The following is a 19,197-nucleotide window of genomic DNA, read 5'->3' on the forward strand; positions in this document are numbered from 1 at the left end:
GACGATTTATCCGTAGACCTCCTGGCCTTCTACGCCTCTTGCTCCCTAGCGTGAGGGTAACCCTCTTTTAGTTCCAAATTTCCCAGCTCATATCTATAAAGAAAAAGACCTGAAATTCATTCCACTGAAGTGGAAATGCCTTAGAAGTCCAAAACGTAACCCCTGACCTTGGAGACTTTTGCATTTACTAGGCCAGTAAAGCATAAAACTAAGGGGACAGGGTTCTGCTCATCTGGGAGTGTCAGGCACTAGCGTGGGGAGTGTGAGGAGCTGTCATCGTTGCTTATTTTTGGTTTTAGCCCCAGAGCGAGTCTTCCCTGTGTCTTTGCAGCCACAGGCTGGGTTGCCGTAGAACCGAGTTAATGTTCTTGCTCTGCCAACTCCTAGGCGTGAATTGTTGGGAAGCCCTTGCCCTGGTCTCTTAGGTGGGAACGCAGGGCTCCTGCTCCCAGGGTTGTAAGGGAATAGCCGTGTTTGCAGTCCCCTGGTGCCGGGAGTGCCCTCTCCCTGGGCCGTCAGCTCTGCTCTGCCACGGCCCACATCTCCTGTCCTGGGAGCGGCCGGGTGAACCTGTGGGGAGATGAGCGCTCCTGACAGTCATTGCACTTCTCTTGTCCTGCAGGCAGCGAGTATGACGAGGAGGAGGTGGACTATGAGGAGTCGGACAGCGATGAGTCCTGGACCACAGAGAGTGCCATCAGCTCCGAAGCCATCCTCAGCTCCATGTGCATGAATGGAGGGGAAGAGAAGCCTTTTGCCTGCCCAGTTCCTGGATGTAAAAAGAGATACAAGGTAACAGAGGTGCTGTGTGCTTGGCATAGCCACGTGGAAACAGGGCAAGCTTCATGGAAGGCAGCAGCCCTTTCTTGATTTTAAAGTGAGCGTATGGGCTGGGGGGAGACACTCCCCTCTCCTGCATTAGAGTGTGTGGGCCTCACCCCTGTGTGTACACGGGTGCCCTCAAGGCAATGCTCACCCGCCACCGCTGCTGCCGGGGCTTCCCCCTCTGCTCACCTACGTGGGAGCCGGCAGTCATGAGAGAGCTTTTGTAGAAGGATCATGTCTTTCATAGTCTTCAAATTCATGTCATACTGGGGGACCCATCAGAACAGAATATCAAATATGTCAACCTATTCATTTGCCAAGCACCTTCCCCAATGGATGGCCCTGCAGGTGGCTCACGGGAGACCACTTTGAAGTTGTAAAAGCCCCAGATGGCTCCCAGAGCCATTTGGTGAGTGTGGTAGGGTATTTAGCTTCCAGCTGAGGAAGTTCTTGCTTCCTTCCACCCACTGGCATGAAAGGGGATCAGGAGAAAAAAGGTCTTTGATATTTTTCTCACCAAACCACCCACTTCAGCTTCAGCTGCCTGTCTGCTGACCCAGGTCTCTGAGGGCCTGGGTGTCATGGGCAGCTGGGGGTGCTAACTTTTCTAATTAAGGAACAGGGACCAAACAACGAGAAACAGCACAATAGTCAAGTATGGGTCTAGAGGGCATTTTAAAAAACAAAATTGCAAAGTTCCCCATGAGGTGTTAGCAGCTCTTTCACATCCAACTGTGAGCTAGGAGTATGAAAATCAGAAACATACCTGGTATGCCTGATGATATGCTAATTCACTCATAGGATAGCAGATTGACTATTTTTTTAAAGCTTAAAAAAAAAGATAGCATAAGCACTTATGTTGCCCCTTCTTAAATATGTGTCTCTGAACACTAATCTTATTTCAGTACTTTTCATAGCAGCTATTGATATAAAAGCATGGCACACAAATGTATCACAAAGTTAGCATTTCCAGGTTTCACCTTCTCTATGTACTGTTACAATTCCATCATGCAAAGTCCACATGCTCATTGTTTAAACTGAAATGAACTCCCCAGGAAGCAGATGTGAGAAGCCTCTGAGGGCTGGCAGAGGAGCGCTGCATTTGGGTCAGAACAGGTCTCAGGACGCATCTGTACATTCTGTGTCAGAGGCGTGGAGTTGGGAGAGGAGGGAAGGGCCGCTCAGGGGTTACCTTGGGATACAAAACATTCACAGGATTGTTGGACAAGCCCATTTTTCCAGAGGGCAGCGCTTCATTGCAGAAAGAGACTTTTTCTTTCTTTCTTGATCTCTACAGATAAGGCTGTGACTGGCCCCTGCCTGGGCTGGGGCTGGTTCCCACCGCATCTCACCCTAGCCGTTCCTCCCCATCACTGCGGTCCTGCTGCCTGCTCTCCAGGGCCGAGCACCGGGCCGGGGGTGTCTTGCACATCAGCCATGTTAAAAGCGGAAGCCAAGTAATGACCTGTACTCGGCTGACCCGCCAAAAAAACAAAGGAAATACAAGCTACGCCCTGGGTTCTGGGCAGAGGGTGCAGGGGAGGCATCCCCTCTCTCCCACCTCTAGTTCCATCCCCTTTTCTTATTCGCATCCTTTCCTCCTTGTCATTTCTGTTTTGTCTTTTACTTTTCCTTTGCTTGGGTTTCTGGCAGTTTCCCCCTTCCGTTGTCTGTGTCTGGGTTGGTGGGGGCTTTTCTGAGTGTTCTCTCTCCACCTAAGGCCACCGAGAATTCAATGAGCCTTGGGCTTGAAGGGGCTGCTGGCTCCAGCCCCATTAACTGGCAGGTGACATGGGTGGCCGTTGGTGGTCCTGATCCCATGAGGGAAGCGTGAGTTTCCTTTTCTGGGCCAGAATGCCCGGTCATGATACACAGGGCCATAGCAGGCTTTTGACCACACCTCTGACCAGGAGCTGGAGATGAGCCGCTCCTACATCCCAGAGCTGGTGGCTGACTCTTTCTGCCCTGAAGTTGCTGGCTGGAAGGCAGGGCTGTGCTCCAATGTGATTAGTATTTCATCTTATTCACTGCATCATTGCTGGCTTGGATACTGGAGAGAAGAGGGTGGGATGAGCTGGGTACTGTGGACTCGGGCAGAATCCAGAAGTACTGCAACCTCATTTGTTCCCAAGGCAAGTCAGACTTTTCTTATTCCCTGCTTGCTGCTGGCCGCAGTCTCTGCCAGCCAAGTCTCCTGGGCACTGACTCAGGATCTGCAGTCCTCACCATTTCATTGGCATTTACGGATCAGACAGAAGATGAGGTACTGAACTCCCAGACCTCATGCAGAGCAGGGAATGGGAGAAGGACCCCACTGTAAAGCCAAGTCTCCACATTTCCTTCCCATGTTAACTCCTTAGCCTAGGACGCTCCCTGCCCTTTGTAGAAGAAAAAATAATGTTTCCCTCAGTCATCATAAGTTCTAGTTGCAACAGATTCTCTGTAACAAAAGACATTAACAAGAGAAAACCGGTTTATCAACATGTGTATTTCATATACACATGGGAGACAAGACACCCGGGGAATGGGCAGTTCTCGCAGCTTATACAGCATCTTCAATAAAGAACAGTAAGTACATTTTTAGAGAAGTAGCAAAAGAAAAGGGCTTTGAGTCTCTATGAGCAGCAACTTGTGGAAGGAAAAAAGAAAAAAAAAAAGGCAGACAGAGTCCTGTTAGTGTATTACCTTGTTAACGTAGATTCCTCCAGTACCATCTCCAGGCCAGTAAGAGTCTAAAGTCCTCTTCACTGGTTAACCTCTGATCTCCCTGGAAGTGGGAGTGGGCTTTCTTTTGTCTTTGTAAATTTGTGTCCTGTTTTTAGGCACACAGAGGGAGAGCAGGGAGCCTCCTTCCTGCATCTGCTGCTGCTGAACTGCCTTCGGCTCAACAGGCCTTAGGGCAAAGAGGCGTAGTTGGGTGGCATATTCCGGTCCCCCGTCCCTTCCTCTCTCCCTCAGTATCTCTCATTTTAATTCCACTCCTTTCTCCAGCACAGCTCCAGTGCCTCCACTTCTGGGAGCCCTCACCAACCTCCCAGACTGACTCCCCTCTCTGCCCCTCGTAGGTCAAGTTCTCATCCTCCCCACATGCTCTTTCTACATTGAGGCGCCATTCCCCTTACTGCTCCCATAACCCTCAGAGCTCACTGTCCCTCCTCAGCACCCAGCACATGTCTCAGATGTGACAGATGCTCTGAGGGCAAAGGAATCAAGCTGTAGCCCATGGGAATGGGGAAATGTGGGCTCCCCACTGAGCCCCAAAGCCATGGGAGGATTCTTTCCTTTGTATCCTTCCCAGAGGCGTTCCAGGCCACAACCACTGAGCCCAGCACCCTTGCCCTGCTCATGCTCGCCTGAATTCAGGGAACAGAGAGGACTTCCCTTCCTTATAATGCAGATAGGTTTAAAAGATGGGTTGAAGTGCTTTGAGGTTTTTTCCCTTTGATAACTTTTGTTAGAATGGTGAGGATTAAAGGCATTTTTAAAGTTTTTTTGTTTTGTTTTTTTAAGAAATGTAAAACAGAACAATACTCCGCCTCCCAAAGTTCCTCTGGAGTCCTCTGCTGCAGAGAGTACATTGATTGTTTCAGCAACAGAGACAGACCCAGATACAGTGTCCCATTTTCAAACACTGAGAAACATTTAATGATGAGGGAGTGCTCACAAAGTAACATTAAGTGGAAAAATGGTATTAGAGAGAGAGAGAGTGTGTGTGTGTTGTATGAAAAAATAGTGAAAAGAAATACCTCAAATATTAACAGTGATAGTATCTGTTCTTTTTTATCCTCTTCTGTGTTTTCTGAATTTCTGCAATTGTCTAACTGAACATATTACTTAAATGACTGAGGGAAGAGGCAATTCTTTTTTTCCTGAAGACCCCACCCAACTTGTGGACACCCTGTGTGCTGCTGTGCAGTGGCCAGTAGGGAACTGCATGCGCCTCAGCCTCCTGCTTTCTGGGGCTGGTGGGGTGTCCACACTGCTGCAAGTGGTTTCACTTTTAACCCCCACCATTACCACTACTACCATCCCCAATTTGTTTTCTTACTCTTCTTCCTCATCAAATCCCCAAGCAACTTCATCTTCTCCGTTGTGTACAACATCCAGGCCCCTGGGAAATTGACCATTGGGCTTATCTAGGGCAAGTGTCACATGTTGTACACATGAAGGCCTGAGTACTGACAACAAAGGTCCCATACAGGTAAGGACAGGATGGCCCAGCTCGGCATCTGGACTTTAGGCTTCATAATTTGATTTGGAGTAGACTTTTTAGAAAAGCCTCTAAATTGCCTGCTGTCTATTGACTGGCCTAATTCCATCAGAGGGGACAGGTAGTTCCTAATGGTGGAACCCCCCCCCCACCTAAGTCCTCCTTTCTACCTCCTGCCTTCCCACTTTCTTCCCTTACTAGCTTGATGTCAGAGCATCATTGTAACTCACAGTTTTCTCCAGACTATTATCCCAATCCTTCTTCCCAACTGATACGATTTTTCAAAGATCACTAGCTGGTTGTTCTAATTAATAAGTACCTAGCACATTAGGAGACTAAATGAGGAAATATGGACTATGGAATCAGACATCCCTGGGTTCCTATTCCAATTCTGTAATTTACCAGCCATGTGATCTTGGCCAAGTCACTCACCTTCTCTAGGAGTCAATTCTCTCATCCAGAACATGAGTATTAAATAACGCAGTTGACATCAAGTACCCAGTATGATAAGCTCTTAATAAATGTCAGCAACCCTCCTTGCCCTTTTGAAGCTTGATTCCATTTTTTTCAAAGACCAAAGAATTTCAGCATTTCAGGTTTCCGGCCATTATTTATTTTTTTACTAATATTTCTGAAAGATCAAATTTGTTTCAGGACTAATGAAATAAGAAACTTTGGTGGATCTTTTCAGAGCTCATCTGGTCTTGTAAAGAGGACATTGCTGCGGCCTATAACTGAATGGCTGGATGGAGGAAATGTCTTAATAGAGTCTCACTTGACCTTGTACTAACATTTGTGATAAGGGCAACTCACTGACACTTGTCAACATTTTTAATCACAGCAGCAAAGACAAAGGAGTGACGGCACAGCAGGTTCTTTGACCAACCCTGGAAATACCTTATGTTTCTAAATGTGCTTCCTGATTTTTCCAGAGTCATAAAGCTGATGTGTGTGTGGTGTTGGCTGTTTTCCTCACAGTCTCATGCCAGACACACAATGTTTACATTCAAGCTGGGAACGGGCCACAGCGCCTGCCGGAATCCCCTCAGCCCTGGCTTGTCCTTCTCTTGGTGAACGACAGATCTGGCTTCACATTGGACTGGCTTCTGTGGCTTTAGCAATTTCTGGTCTTAAATCTTTTTTTTAGCCTAATTAGTTATAAAAACCTCAGCCTCAGTGGAATGGCTAAGCCCTGATACTGTTAAGAGTTGCTGTGCCTTTTTGTTTCTTGGTTAATGCTTTTCTATTTTTGGTTTCCTCTATTTTCAGACAAGGTTTGAATGGTTCTGGGGCACAGAGGTAGCTGGATTTTTTTTTTTTTTGAGACGGAGTCTTGCTCTGTCGCCCAGGCTGGAGTGCAGTGGCGCAGTCTTGGCTCACTGCAAGCTCCGCCTCCCGGGTTCACGCCATTCTCCTGCCTCAGCCTCTCCACGTAGCTGGGACTACAGGCGCCCGCCACCACGCCTGGCTAATTTTTTTGTATTTTTAGTAGAGACGGGGTTTCACCGTGGTCTCGATCTCCTGACCTCGTGATCCGCCCGCCTCGGCCTCCCAAAGTGCTGGGATTACAAGCGTGAGCCACCGCGCCCGGCCGGTAGCTGGATTATTAGTGAGCTGTCCTGCATCAAGTTCCCCATGAAAACAAGGACATGAAATGTTTTAGTAGCCCTTCAGCCACAGAAAAGGACCCTGCTAGGTGCTCAATATTCGTTGAGCCATACATGGGATATTACTAAGCAGGCAGGTGCACATTTCTAGCATTTGTAACCCAGGATACTTTCCACCATGTTAAAGTTGGAAGTCTTTATCTAATGGTCATAAAACTAACATTCACTCTCTTTCTGTCTCTCTCACACACACAATACGTGGCTTAAAACAATTATCTTTTACAGTTCTCTGGGCTGCCTGGTTCAACAAGGTGGTTCTCGCCTGGGGTCTCATGCAGTTGTTCTAAGACACCAGCTGGGGCTAGAATCATCTGAAGGCTCATTTGGGCTGGATACACACGTTGGCCTCTTCACTCATGTGCCTGGGCCTCAGAGGGGATGGAACCGCCAGGGACTAGCAGGGCATATCTACCCATCGAACATTTCAGTGGGTCTGATTCTGCCACTGCCACTACCCTCCCCTTTCCTGCCCCAGCAGGCTCTGAAACCCCCAACATGCCTCTTTACAAGACTGAAGTACCTTATGTTTGAAAGGATTGATGCTGGAAAGACAAGGATGAGGTGCAGAAGGCCTGGAGCCAGGTGTTCAGGGCAGAGTGTTTATCCTTCTGCCTCAAATCGCTGGACAACCTTCAGACTCTGAGCATAGCCAACTGCTACTTGGCACCCCTGGGTTCCACAAAGTCCAGCAGAGTTCTCTTTCAAGGACTTTTAAAAAAACATTAATGTGTACTGCACATCTCTAATGTGGTAGTAATAACCACCAAACGTTTATATTTAGTAGCAACCCTTCTTCCAGACTAATGAGGCATGAACTTGGGAAGTGCTGTTGTAACTTCATTCACTCACAGACTTAGCATCTACAATGTGCCAGGCACTGTGCTAGATATTCATGAGACAACAGCAGGGAGCTGTTTTCTGGGAGCTCTTTGAAGGCATCCCATGAAGAGTGGGAACAATATTGTGTTGGAATCCTTTAGTTGGGCAAGGGACTGGGCCTAGCAGGACTGGATTTCGGTAGTATTTTAGGAAACAGCTCACTCTCCTAAAATCTGTGCTTTTTGTTTCAGGCTCTCTTCTGTGTTCCCTTACTCTCTAATCTGGCAATTGCTGACTTGGAAATTAAGACCTATCTCAAATACCACACGTCTGCCATCCCTTCTTAAATCTCCCACCAGTTACTTACTACCCTCGAGCCCATTTCCTCACCATTTCATTGGGATGAGGATTACTGGTGGTTAAAACTGTAGAGAGTGACTCTTAGATAGAATACGGAGTCTTACATAGAACATGCTGGTGAACTAGCAAAACCGATGAACAGAAATTTAGAAAGCATTTTGATAACTTTAGTATCCTGATGCTAAGAAGTCCAATCTTAGTGACTAACATTATATAACCATAAATTTTTAAAGTTCATTGTATGTTTGGAATGTAATACTTAAGGTAAGGACCAGTCTGACTACAGGTGCTTATTAAACATGTACAACTGTACGGGGGGGACAAGATCTGGGCAACAAGTAGCTCCCACAGTGGCATCAGAGATACTGGCTTAGTGCAGAGCAGAAAATTGACAAAAACTCTGGTTAAGGCATGGTAGGGAACTGTTAACACAGTTGTCTAGAAGCAGGCTGTAAATTGAGTTTCCAAATCAAAAATTTCTATATGTCAAACTTTTGAGATATGCCCTAATGTTTTTCTTTAGAAAGGTATTTTGTTATTTGTATAGGATTGTTCACTGTTAACTTTCTTTAGAGTGGAAAAGATTCAGAGGATTTTCTTTATACAGTCTGTAAGTCCTAAATATATATATTTTTATAAAATTGGAAGAAATCAGTACTTTCATTTTCAGGGTAGTTGAGGCACATCTGAAATTTTGAGTCAGCTGTGTGTGTGACCATCCATACAGCCCATGATTGACACCAGAATGTCCTTGAAGGGTCCCAACTGGAGTCCTTGCAAAAGACTACACTCTAAACAGCTGCTATCCAGGAACTGCATTCCAGACCCAAACTGAGGTTTCCGAAGTTTGACAGGCATTCTGTGAATCCATCTAATAAATATTTTTGTCTTCTCCACAGAATGTGAATGGCATAAAGTATCACGCTAAGAATGGTCACAGAACACAGATTCGTGTCCGCAAACCATTCAAATGTCGCTGTGGGAAGAGTTACAAGACAGCTCAGGGCCTGCGGCACCACACAATCAATTTCCATCCCCCGGTGTCGGCTGAGATTATCAGGAAGATGCAGCAATAACATGCTGGTCATAACTGTGCCAAGAAATCCTCACCAGCAGTTGCTGATTTTGAAAACAGCCACCTTTTTTCAGGGGAAGCATTCAGCAACCCTTTAAAGAAAAAGAATTAAATGCATGCTTTAAATTTTTTCTGTAATTTTGGAATGATGTATCTTTGTAGAGTTAATGATTTTGTACATTTGCACATGTAATCATCATACCCATTTTCATTACTTTGATATAAGGTGCTAAACAAAAAAAGCTCTAGGTTCTTCAGCACATTTCCCCCAAAACAAAATAAAATTGAGGGCATGGCCGGGCGCGGTGGCTCACGCTTGTAATCCCAGCACTTTGGGAGGCCGAGGCGGGCGGATCACGAGGTCAGGAGATCAAGACCATGGTGAAACCCCGTCTCTAGTAAAAATACAAAAAATTAGCCGGGCGTGGTGGCGGACGCCTGTAGTCCCAGCTACTCGGAGAGGCTGAGGCAGGAGAATGGCGTGAACCCGGGCGGCGGAGCTTGCAGTGAGCCGAGACTGCGCCACTGCACTCCAGCCTGGGCGACAGAGCAGGACTCCGTCTCAAAAAAAAAAAAAAAAAAAAAAAAAATTGAGGGCATGTTGCATATTGTTGAATTGTATTGCAGTGGTATCAACTGGGGGGAGGAGGGGCTGGCACTGAGATTTTTTTTTAAGATTGTAATGTGATTGAAGTTTTCAACACATCAGCTCACATATGTTCAAAACCAAAATAATACCTTCATTATCAAACTGGTTACCATGCCTTACATAGTGGAGTTAGTATTTGTGAGTAGAAAGACTTTAGGTAATGGAAATATAAATAAGAAAGAATGTTTAACATAATATGCTAAAAATATTTTCATATTTAAATAACATACGTAAAGGTGTGCTTTCTGTGTTTTATATTATCTTGCAAATCCTTTTGCCCTTTAAAAAGCTGAAAATCTTGCCATCTGACTTACTAGTCATTTTAGTGTTATAAATGGCATTTTGTACAGAATAGTCTATTCAGTTCATTCATTCATTTAACACACATTCATTGAGTGCCTGCTGGGTACAAGGGATTCAATTTATGCCTGTTGATATCTGCGGACCAAGATACTCATTTAGTGAAACACTTTTTTCCCTGAAATCTGTTAGAAAACACTTTGAAATACTTACGTGCAAAGTTTGTGTGTGTGAAATTTAGTTATATCTTCATCTTCAGATGAAGCTTTAAAGCACTTTGTAGTTCTCTATTGCCAACAATTTAATGTTTATGTGTTGCCAATTCTTGCAACCACTGCCCTACCAAACCTGTGGGTTGCAAATCAGAACTAAAATTGTAAGCACGTTTCAAAGAGGAACATTTTTGTTAAGACCCCTATTGCCTCTTCTTCATGCTCATTTTTTACTTTTTTTAAAAGGCACTTTTCTCATCACATTGTAGAGAGGTCTGCATTCTCATTGGAAATGTCTGTTTAGCTTTATAAAACACTTTGCTGAAATATGAAAATGAGCCTTACTGACAATTAAGTGCTTCTTGCAGCAGGTGGTCAAAGAAAAGCATGACTGACTAATACGACCTATTAGAGTAACCTACATCTGGACCATTCCTTAAGTTTTTCCTCACCAACAGTACCATCATGCCTTGAGTGTTCTTTTCTCCCAAGTGCTATTCCTTAAACATGAGTTTACCAGTTGCCTAATTATGCAATAAAAAATGCTTTGAGATAGCTAACTGCCCATAAAACAAACTCAAATTGCTTATAAAAAGTTTCTTCCCATGTTCCCATTTGATGAAAAGTCTTACGTCACATATAACCGGAAGCAGGGGTCCCTCCTCAATTTTCAGACATTTTGAAAGGATGACAGTTGTGTTTGTTAGATGAGTAAACCTCTATATTCATAAGTTCTAAAATCCCTCATGAGGGATTCAAAGTATTTATAAAAACACTGCCCTCTAACAATTTCCTCAGATCTGAAGTATGGTCTTGGTCCTGAATATACAGTGTTATCCTATGTTTAAAAGGGTGAACCAGACATGAGACGCAACTAGTTGGTGCATAAGACGGCCCCACTTGGCTATTTCATATCTACCTACAATTGACCAAAAAAAATTTTTTAGGCCAGCAATTATTATTTAGCTTCGCTCTTTCTAGTGCAAGAAACTGCAGGCTGGATCAGTAGTTCAACAGCTAAACAGTCATAAAATAGTCATTGTGCATGTTAAATTTCTTTCAATGCTTTCAATGATAAATTCCAATTTCTATTTACTTATTCATTGTGACAGTATTACTAAACAGGTAAGGATGGGAATATTTTGTTATACTGTGTATAGTGAATGTATTGTACTGTGTCTGTGAAAACTGTGCTTTAAATTATATTTTCATATGTTTTGTTGGGGACAGAGCACATTAAGTCTGAAAGCAACAGAGGTTTGTTTTGGAACTGAAGGCAATTTAATCACAATTCCTGTCAAGAAAAGCTGCTTATAAATGTAAATGAAATCACATTTAAAATAAACTGCCTCTGACCCAAAAATAAATATGGCTCTTTATTTTCCTTAGTGTCCATTATGAAAACCAGTATCAAGTTTACCATGGAAATTAATCTATCCATTCACGTTCCTCATTCTAAGGCTGTTCAGTTGATACATGTAGACTTAATCGCTTACATTTTTGCTTAGATTAGGCTGTATTACTTTTCTGTCAATAACAAATTAAGCTTGGACTTAAACTATTTTAAAATAAGTTCTACGCTAGTAAGATGAACAGTGTCTACTACTATAATATTCCAAGGATACTTTTGGATTAACATGGTCCATAATTATTAACTGCAACAAAAATGCTCCCATTGTTGAATGTATTTTACCTAAGTATATTCTGCTCGTCATATAACCTATCTGGAAGCTGAAACTTGGAATCTCCAAAGCTATTGCTTCCTAGGACTGCTGTGTCCTAACAGCTGGCATATGAATGCCTAATACCGGTTTGCCCTAGACTCAAAAAACTTTTTAAAGGATTCTAACAATATACAAACTGCTTCCACAAACAAATACAAGTGACATGATATGCTGCAGTTCACATATAGCAACTCAAAATGCCACCAAGTCTAAATATTAGGTTAACATCTTCAATAGCTAGTTTGCTTAGAACAAATGTAAACTATTTTGATAACTACAAAAGCGGCAAAATCAAAAGTTGGTACTTTAAATTATTCACACGCACATTATAAAAGGGAAAGGGAATACAATTCGAAGTATTTTAAAGGCCCAAACCAAAAAAAGATGTTCAAGATGCTAGATTAATGAAAAACTTTCACAAATAAATTTGACAACAGTGAAATTACAGGTCTTGGAAAATGTGTCCTCTTTCTTTAATGTTAGTGAGAGTTCTATACAGCAGAGACATAACTGAAGAAACACATTACTTTGATTTGGGTTTATGTATTTTAATCACTTACTGAGAATATTTCAAATTTATATTCTCATCAGGAAAATGTAAAAAAGATACTGATAGGTATTCTGTGATTTTATGCCACAAACACCCCGTTATGAGATCATTTAATAGGAAAACAATTATATTGACATCTCTTGTTCCATTTTCCCATTAGATATATACGTACAACTTAAAGATAGTTTAAAAATAATCATTCAGGTTATTCTAAAATTTTGTCATAAAATTAGCAAAATATGCCTTCTGTTAATTGCTAAAACCAACACTTCACATATAAAAGCATGTGATCTCATTCTACATGCAGCTCCATTTTTGAAAATTAAAAACCTATCATTTCATGGGCTAAATTATAGAACTTTCTGTATTCGAAGAACTACTTCACAAAACTGTTATGATAAATGCTTTTTATTACATAATATTTAGTAGTCATGCTCAATCAACAAGGTCAATAGAAACTTGTGAATATTCTGCTAAATAATCTAGCACACTAATACATACATTTTTCAGTGCAGTAACATTGAAATAATCCTTGTATCCTTTATTCAGACAATTCTGCAAACTAGGGAATAAATAAAGATATGAACATACAAGAACTTTTTTTTAAAGTAGGTAAGATTAACAGAGATTAAAATTTATTGATAAGCCAAAGACTGACCCTGATCCTAGTAACACCGAACTCAAAGTAGCTCCTGGTCAGAAAGTGCAGTAGAGGGTGCATGAAAGCATCGCTCTATGGTCTCCTCAGTGGTCTATTTTAGGTGATTTTTTTTTTAACTGCTAAACTATATTAACTCATAATAAAAAGTAACTAGTCAAAATTTAGAACATTCTGATCAAAATGGGTCTGCACATGCCTTTCAAACACCTGCTGGTCATAGTCAGGAGGGAACTGCTCGCTGCACATCGGGCACACCTTCCAGTGACTTTCAACATGTTCTTCAAATTTGCTCTGATCATAGTTAGGAGGAAACATTAACTCACAGAGGGGACACTTCTTGTGAACATCAAAGCTTAAAGAGAAAAATGAAAGAATTACCTATTTCTAATAAATGTAGAACAACAGTAACTTGTCTGTATATGACAAGGTTCCATTTATCTAGTTAGCTGATATTCATACTAAACAACCTACCTTAAAAGTCTTTACTCCAGAAACCTTTCTCTGCTTCTAAATGCTTGCTGTAGACAATTGTGTAACCCATTTATAGAGCCTCTAAATTTAGTTTTACAATTAGATTAACAAAACCTTTTTCCCCCTTAAAACCTCCCAAATCCAATCACAGTTATGTGAAATTAGTACCAAGAATTCTTCCACGTTTAACAGAAAATGCCTTTTGTAAGACTGTAAGGATAAATATAACTTCCCACCAGTGCATTTGGTTTAATAGCTAAAAGTTTTTATGGCACTGGTTCTCAAATGATTGTATGCATCAGAATCAGTCGGAGGACACGTTTTTGTTTTTGTTTATGGCCAAAAATACTGTATTTTTAACCAGCAAGATCACTGGGGCATTATTATACAACATTAGGTGTTTTTTGCAAAACTAGTTCCCATCCCCAAACAATAGACAATACATGCATTTGAATGACATTTTAGGAACAGTAAATATTCTTTTAAATACTGCAAGTTAAGAATGTTTTCTGACAAAACTCCCTAAATCGGAGGACATGTTAAAACACATATTGCTGGGCCTACGCCTGGTGTTTCTGGTTCAGCTAGGCCAGGCCCTACACATGTGCATTTCTAATGAGTTCCCAAGGACCACCTTTGAGAACCACTGGCCTATATAACCCAAATTCTACAAAGGAAAGAAAAAAACTACCTGGAATCAAAGCAAAAGCCTGTCCCATGCCCACGTAAATGTTGACTTGGAGGATCAGGAGCAGTAGGCACATTCTCATCTTCCTAGGGGAAAAATAATTTTGGAACTTTTAAGAAAAGTAAAACGAAATATAAATTCCTTAATTCAATCAAGCACATACTGACAGTATAAAAGAAGATTACACTTCAGGAAATTTTCTCTCTGCTATCATTTAATTAAATTTTCAAATAAACATGTTTGAAACTTTGCAGAGTATTTCACTATAAACACTGTGGTGTTCTTGAAATAAAAAGCAGTATTCAGAGGAACAGAGACATACCATTTACCATACCTGTATGTGTAAATGAAGCTGAGAACAGTAGACCTTTTCAAACCTATATACGTAGGTAACTTTTACTGACTTTATCATTCTGCAGACTGGGTGACCACTTTTTTTTGTTTTTTTTTTTGTTTGTTTGTTTTGTTTTTTTGTTTTTTTGTTTTTGAGATGAAGTCGTCACTCTGTCACCCAGGCTGGAGTGCAGTGGCGCGATCTCGGCTCACTGCAACCCCTGCCTCCTGGGTTCAAGCAATTCTCATGCCTCAGCCTCCTGAGTAGCTGGGATTACAGGTGTGCACCACAATGCCCAGCTAATTTTTGTATTTTTTAGTAGAGACAGGGTTTCACCATGTTAGCCAGGCTGATCTCAAACTCCTGGCCTCAAGTGATCCATCCTCCTTGGTCTCTCAAAGTGCCAGGATTTTAGGCATGAGCCGCCGTGCCCGGCCCTACTTTCAATATTGTCAGACTGCAATATTGTCCCAAATGTTCTCATTTAATAACTGTAAGCTTAATTACAAGAAAGTCTCTTTGGCAAGATACATCCATTGCATGGTATATAGAAATCATAATGAAAAACTAATAAAAGTATGTGTGAGTTTGTATATGTATATTCTTGGGGAAGCAAATCCAACTGGATTAACACATGTTAAAGCAAAGCAATGCACTAAACTACAAACCTCAAAACTGCTATAGAGGAACAAAATCCAAAGTTAAATATTTCAGAGGTTGTCAAGTGAGACTTCTAAAAATTTGTGCATCTAGTTTTAATCAGAAAGAAAACACTGATGTGCATTCCCATGGCTGCATCCTAGCAGTCAGTTTTTAGAGATCTGTATGTGCTACATCAACAGCCAAACACACAGGCTCATTTAACACTGAAACCAGGCACATCATCTAAATTGCCTATTTCCTTTTTATCTCTCAGCAGCTGTTAGCTGCTCTCATGTCATGAACTAACAGCATATCCCCAAGTGCAGCCGGCACTGATGAAGACTTTATGTTACTGGGTAGGCATGCTTGCCCCAGAGCTGCTATTAACGGGTAAGTTAAGTCTGTCATGGGAAGGAGCACCAAAAAAGTATATATGGTGTGAAGTGCAACGTGAACAAACAAAAGACAAAATGAGTATTTCTAGTACTTGACTATCCTTCTGACAATTTTCCCCTCTTGAAAAGTAAAAGAAGGGGTAAAATACTTTTGTTTATCTATGAGTCCCATAGGATATAACTGAGCAAAAGGAAAACAGGACAGATAACCTAACAGGGGATTAAATTGGAAGATAAAACACGAATACTTTATATACTTCAAAAATTCAATCAAGTAACTAAAATCCAGACAGCTTTTAAGTCTGTAGATACAAAGAAGGAAGATGAGAAAGTAGTTGAATCTGCTGAGCTTAGTATGTAGGACAGTGAATTCAGATTCTGTGCTAGGTTACTCTAGCTCCCAGATTTAGGCCTCCCAGCAACAATCTTTGAAACACTGAGTATGCTTAAATAACTACAAAACAGTGATAAGGCACAAAATTTTCTCACTCATCTTTGAAAAAAAAAATCCAAAATATTGAAATGCTGAAGAAAATAATTGGAAAAGATAAAACGGGACAGGTCTTGATATTATATTTTTTAGAATTTTTAACGACAAGTATTTAAAATAGAATACCATTTTCTAGGGGCCAAAAATGTAATGGAACCAAAAATCTCATAACCTCCTTTTCCTGTTTTATAATAGCTAACAGCCTACACCAATTTACTGCTTCCATGAATCAGCTAACAGTAGAGTTTGTAGCGAAGGTTCCAGACTCAGACAACCTGTCAGACATGTTAACCCTGCTCGTTAAATACCTGGAGGGGAAAAAAGGTAGAAGTAATTTATACTTTCTAAGTCATATATAATTTGGCAATGATAACCCGATTATTCTGTAATCTTCTACCACCTATTACCTAATAAAAGGGGAGAGGGGCTCAAGAGTATAATTCTACATATTATAATGAGAAACAATAAGTTCTCATGAAATAAAACATGAACCATCTACCCAGAGCATAGGTTGAAATCAGAGAGTATGCAGTAAGCACTCTAAGGAGCCAATACATATAATAAAGTCTCTCATGATATTGACAGGCAAAATGATGAGTGAAATCTTCACTCGAGAATACATTTATTCTATTTTACTCAACAAGCCTGGTTAATTAGTTTCAGAGCCACAGTAGATTAAAAATACTTTAATTTGGAAATGAAGCTTTTAAAGCAGGCCGACTGACAGTTAAAAAAAAAAAAAAAAAAAGCTACTGGGAAAAAGAGAAAAGCAAGACAAGAACTTGAAATATCCAGTGTTGGGCATTTCACTATTAGTAACAGATCATACAGCCTTACCATACATCTTAAAGGAATATGACACCATGTAACATTGATTTTTTAAATAAACCTTAATCATCAAGGTTATATTAAATGAAAGCCAGAGAATCATGCATTCTGTTTTAGAAATATTTCTACCTCAAATTATTAAATTATCAGTTTCAGCACTGAAACTTACAAACCCAAAGAGTTTAACAGCATTTTAAAATATCACCACCTAGTATTTTAGCTAAACTACTAAAATAATCTTGTAAGCAAATTTTATTGAGAATACCATACTGAAATATATTTATGAACAATTCCAAATTTTAAGAAATACCTTTTCAGAAAACTTTTATTAATATTACTTTAATCCATTTAAAGATCTAAACGCCCTATTGTTTTCATCTACGTTTACACCCATCAGCACAATACTCTTTCCATTACAAACTGGTTTTTAAGCAAAGGAAACAAGCTACGATAAACTGACATTCAATTTGAAACCCAAAAACTTCTCATTATCTGCTCAGGATATACTCTGTATAAAAAACATTCTTGTTTTCTTATTAAAAGCATGTGACCACCTTGGACATTTGAATAGTAATTTTTTTTTCTTTTTTTTTTGAGACGAGGTCTTGCTCTGTCACCCAGGAGTGCAGTGGCACGATCATGGATCACTGCAGCCACGACCTCCTGGACTCCAGCAATCCTCCCATCTCAGCCTCCCAGGTAGCTAGGACTACCGGCGTGTACCACCACACTCGGCATTTTTTTTAAGAGACAGGATCTCACTGTTACCCAGGCTGGTCTCAAACTCCTGGGCTCAAGCAGTCCTCCCACCTTGGCCTCCCCAAAAGTGATGAGATTACTGCCTGGCCTGATGGTAAAGGGGGTTATAACCTGTTGGAAAATAAACTAGGGTTAGATCACACTAACTTCAAAATGGAATCATGATCATACATGGCAGTTCCTCAAAAAATCAGAAATAAAATTAGCATATTATCCAGCAATTCTACTTCAGGGTATGTGCCCAAAAGAACTAAAAGCAAGGACTTGAACAGATATGTTCAATCACGAACCCATGTTCATAGCAGCATTATTCACAATAGTCAAAAGGTAGAAACAACCCAAATGTCTATTGATATATGCACGGATAAACAAAATGTGGCATATATCCATAGGGTGGAATATTATTTACCCTTATTCAAAAGGAATGAAATTCTGATACATGTTTACAACATGGATGAACCTTGAAGACATTATGCTAAGTGAAATAAGCCACTTGCAAAAAGACAAATACTATATGATTCCACTTACATAAGGTACCCAGAGTAGTCAAATTCAAATTACTGGTGGTTTTCAGGGGCTGGAGAAAGAGGGAATGGGAGTTGTTGTTTAATGGGTAAGGAGTTCAGTTTTGCAAGATGAAGAGTTTCCGGAGATTGGCTGCACAGCAGTAAAGTTAACATTACAGAACTATATGCTTAAAAATGGCTAAGATGGCAAATTTTATATTTATTCTACCACAATAAAAAAAATGCCATCTATCATGATCAAGTTATGGCAATACATACTCAGGGGTAAATGACTGAGTTACATAATCTGTATCATTAGTATCCAGACTGTGGGACTCTATCTACTTAGCATTTCCCAAACTGTGTTGTAATTCTACCTTTGCTAGGAACTATTAATTGAAATATTTAGTTATCATTCAGGAATTAGTAATTAATATCGAGGAAGAAAAGTTTCACCACTTAACAAAACTCTAAGTTGATTATTATTACTTTAGTTCAAGAGCATTCACACTTTAAGAAATTTATATATTTGCTAAGGCCAAAATCAATGCATAAGAGAAAAGAGAGTATCCAATGACTCTGGGGAACTTTTATTTAAAACAAGAGAATATCTCTTTGCCCCTCAAAACTTTGTATTACTATACAGTATTAGTCAGCATTCCTCCTCTTCTTATGAGATGTTATTGCTTATGCTTTGCCAGACATTCATTTCTAGTAATATATCAATGAAGAAATAACATTGAACTATATAATTTATCTAATTTAAAAGTATTTAAAATCAGAAAGAAAATAATTTTGCAAATCTCTATTAGTTTTCAAAAGTTTTACTTTGCTCCATATTCAAAAATTAAAAATAATTTTGCAAATCTGTTTTCAAAAGCTTTACTTTGCTCCATATTCAAAAATTAACTCAAAATAGACCAGAAACCAAATATAAAAGCTAAAACTATAAAGCCCTTATAAGAAAACATACGAGTAAATTAAAACCTTGGAGAGACAATGGTTTCTTAGGTATAACAAAAGTATAAGCAA

General features: G+C 40.5%; 2 protein-coding genes across 9 annotated transcripts in view; one reads left to right on the plus strand and one right to left on the minus strand.

Annotated features, from left to right (window-relative positions):
• JAZF1 (JAZF zinc finger 1) overlaps positions 1–9,245 on the plus strand; it is a 350,559-nt gene extending 341,314 nt beyond the window's left edge. For both annotated transcript variants that reach the window (XM_032758624.2, XM_058446188.1), the window contains exons 4-5: positions 623–792; positions 8,781–9,245. In XM_032758624.2, the coding sequence (XP_032614515.1) occupies positions 623–792; positions 8,781–8,957 (347 nt within the window). In that variant the 3' untranslated portion in view covers positions 8,958–9,245. The remainder of the gene's footprint in view (positions 1–622; positions 793–8,780) is intronic.
• Positions 9,246–12,283: 3,038 nt separating this feature from the next.
• Positions 12,284–19,197, minus strand: part of TAX1BP1 (Tax1 binding protein 1) — a 91,506-nt gene continuing 84,592 nt past the window's right edge. For all 7 annotated transcript variants that reach the window (XM_032758528.2, XM_032758569.2, XM_032758552.2 and 4 more), the window contains 2 exons: positions 14,215–14,297; positions 12,284–13,404 (listed from right to left, as the gene is read on the minus strand). In XM_032758528.2, the coding sequence (XP_032614419.1) occupies positions 13,203–13,404; positions 14,215–14,297 (285 nt within the window). In that variant the 3' untranslated portion in view covers positions 12,284–13,202. The remainder of the gene's footprint in view (positions 13,405–14,214; positions 14,298–19,197) is intronic.

This window comes from Hylobates moloch, unplaced genomic scaffold (assembly GCF_009828535.3).
Source record: "Hylobates moloch isolate HMO894 unplaced genomic scaffold, HMol_V3 SCAFFOLD_1, whole genome shotgun sequence".
NCBI lineage: Eukaryota > Metazoa > Chordata > Mammalia > Primates > Hylobatidae > Hylobates > Hylobates moloch.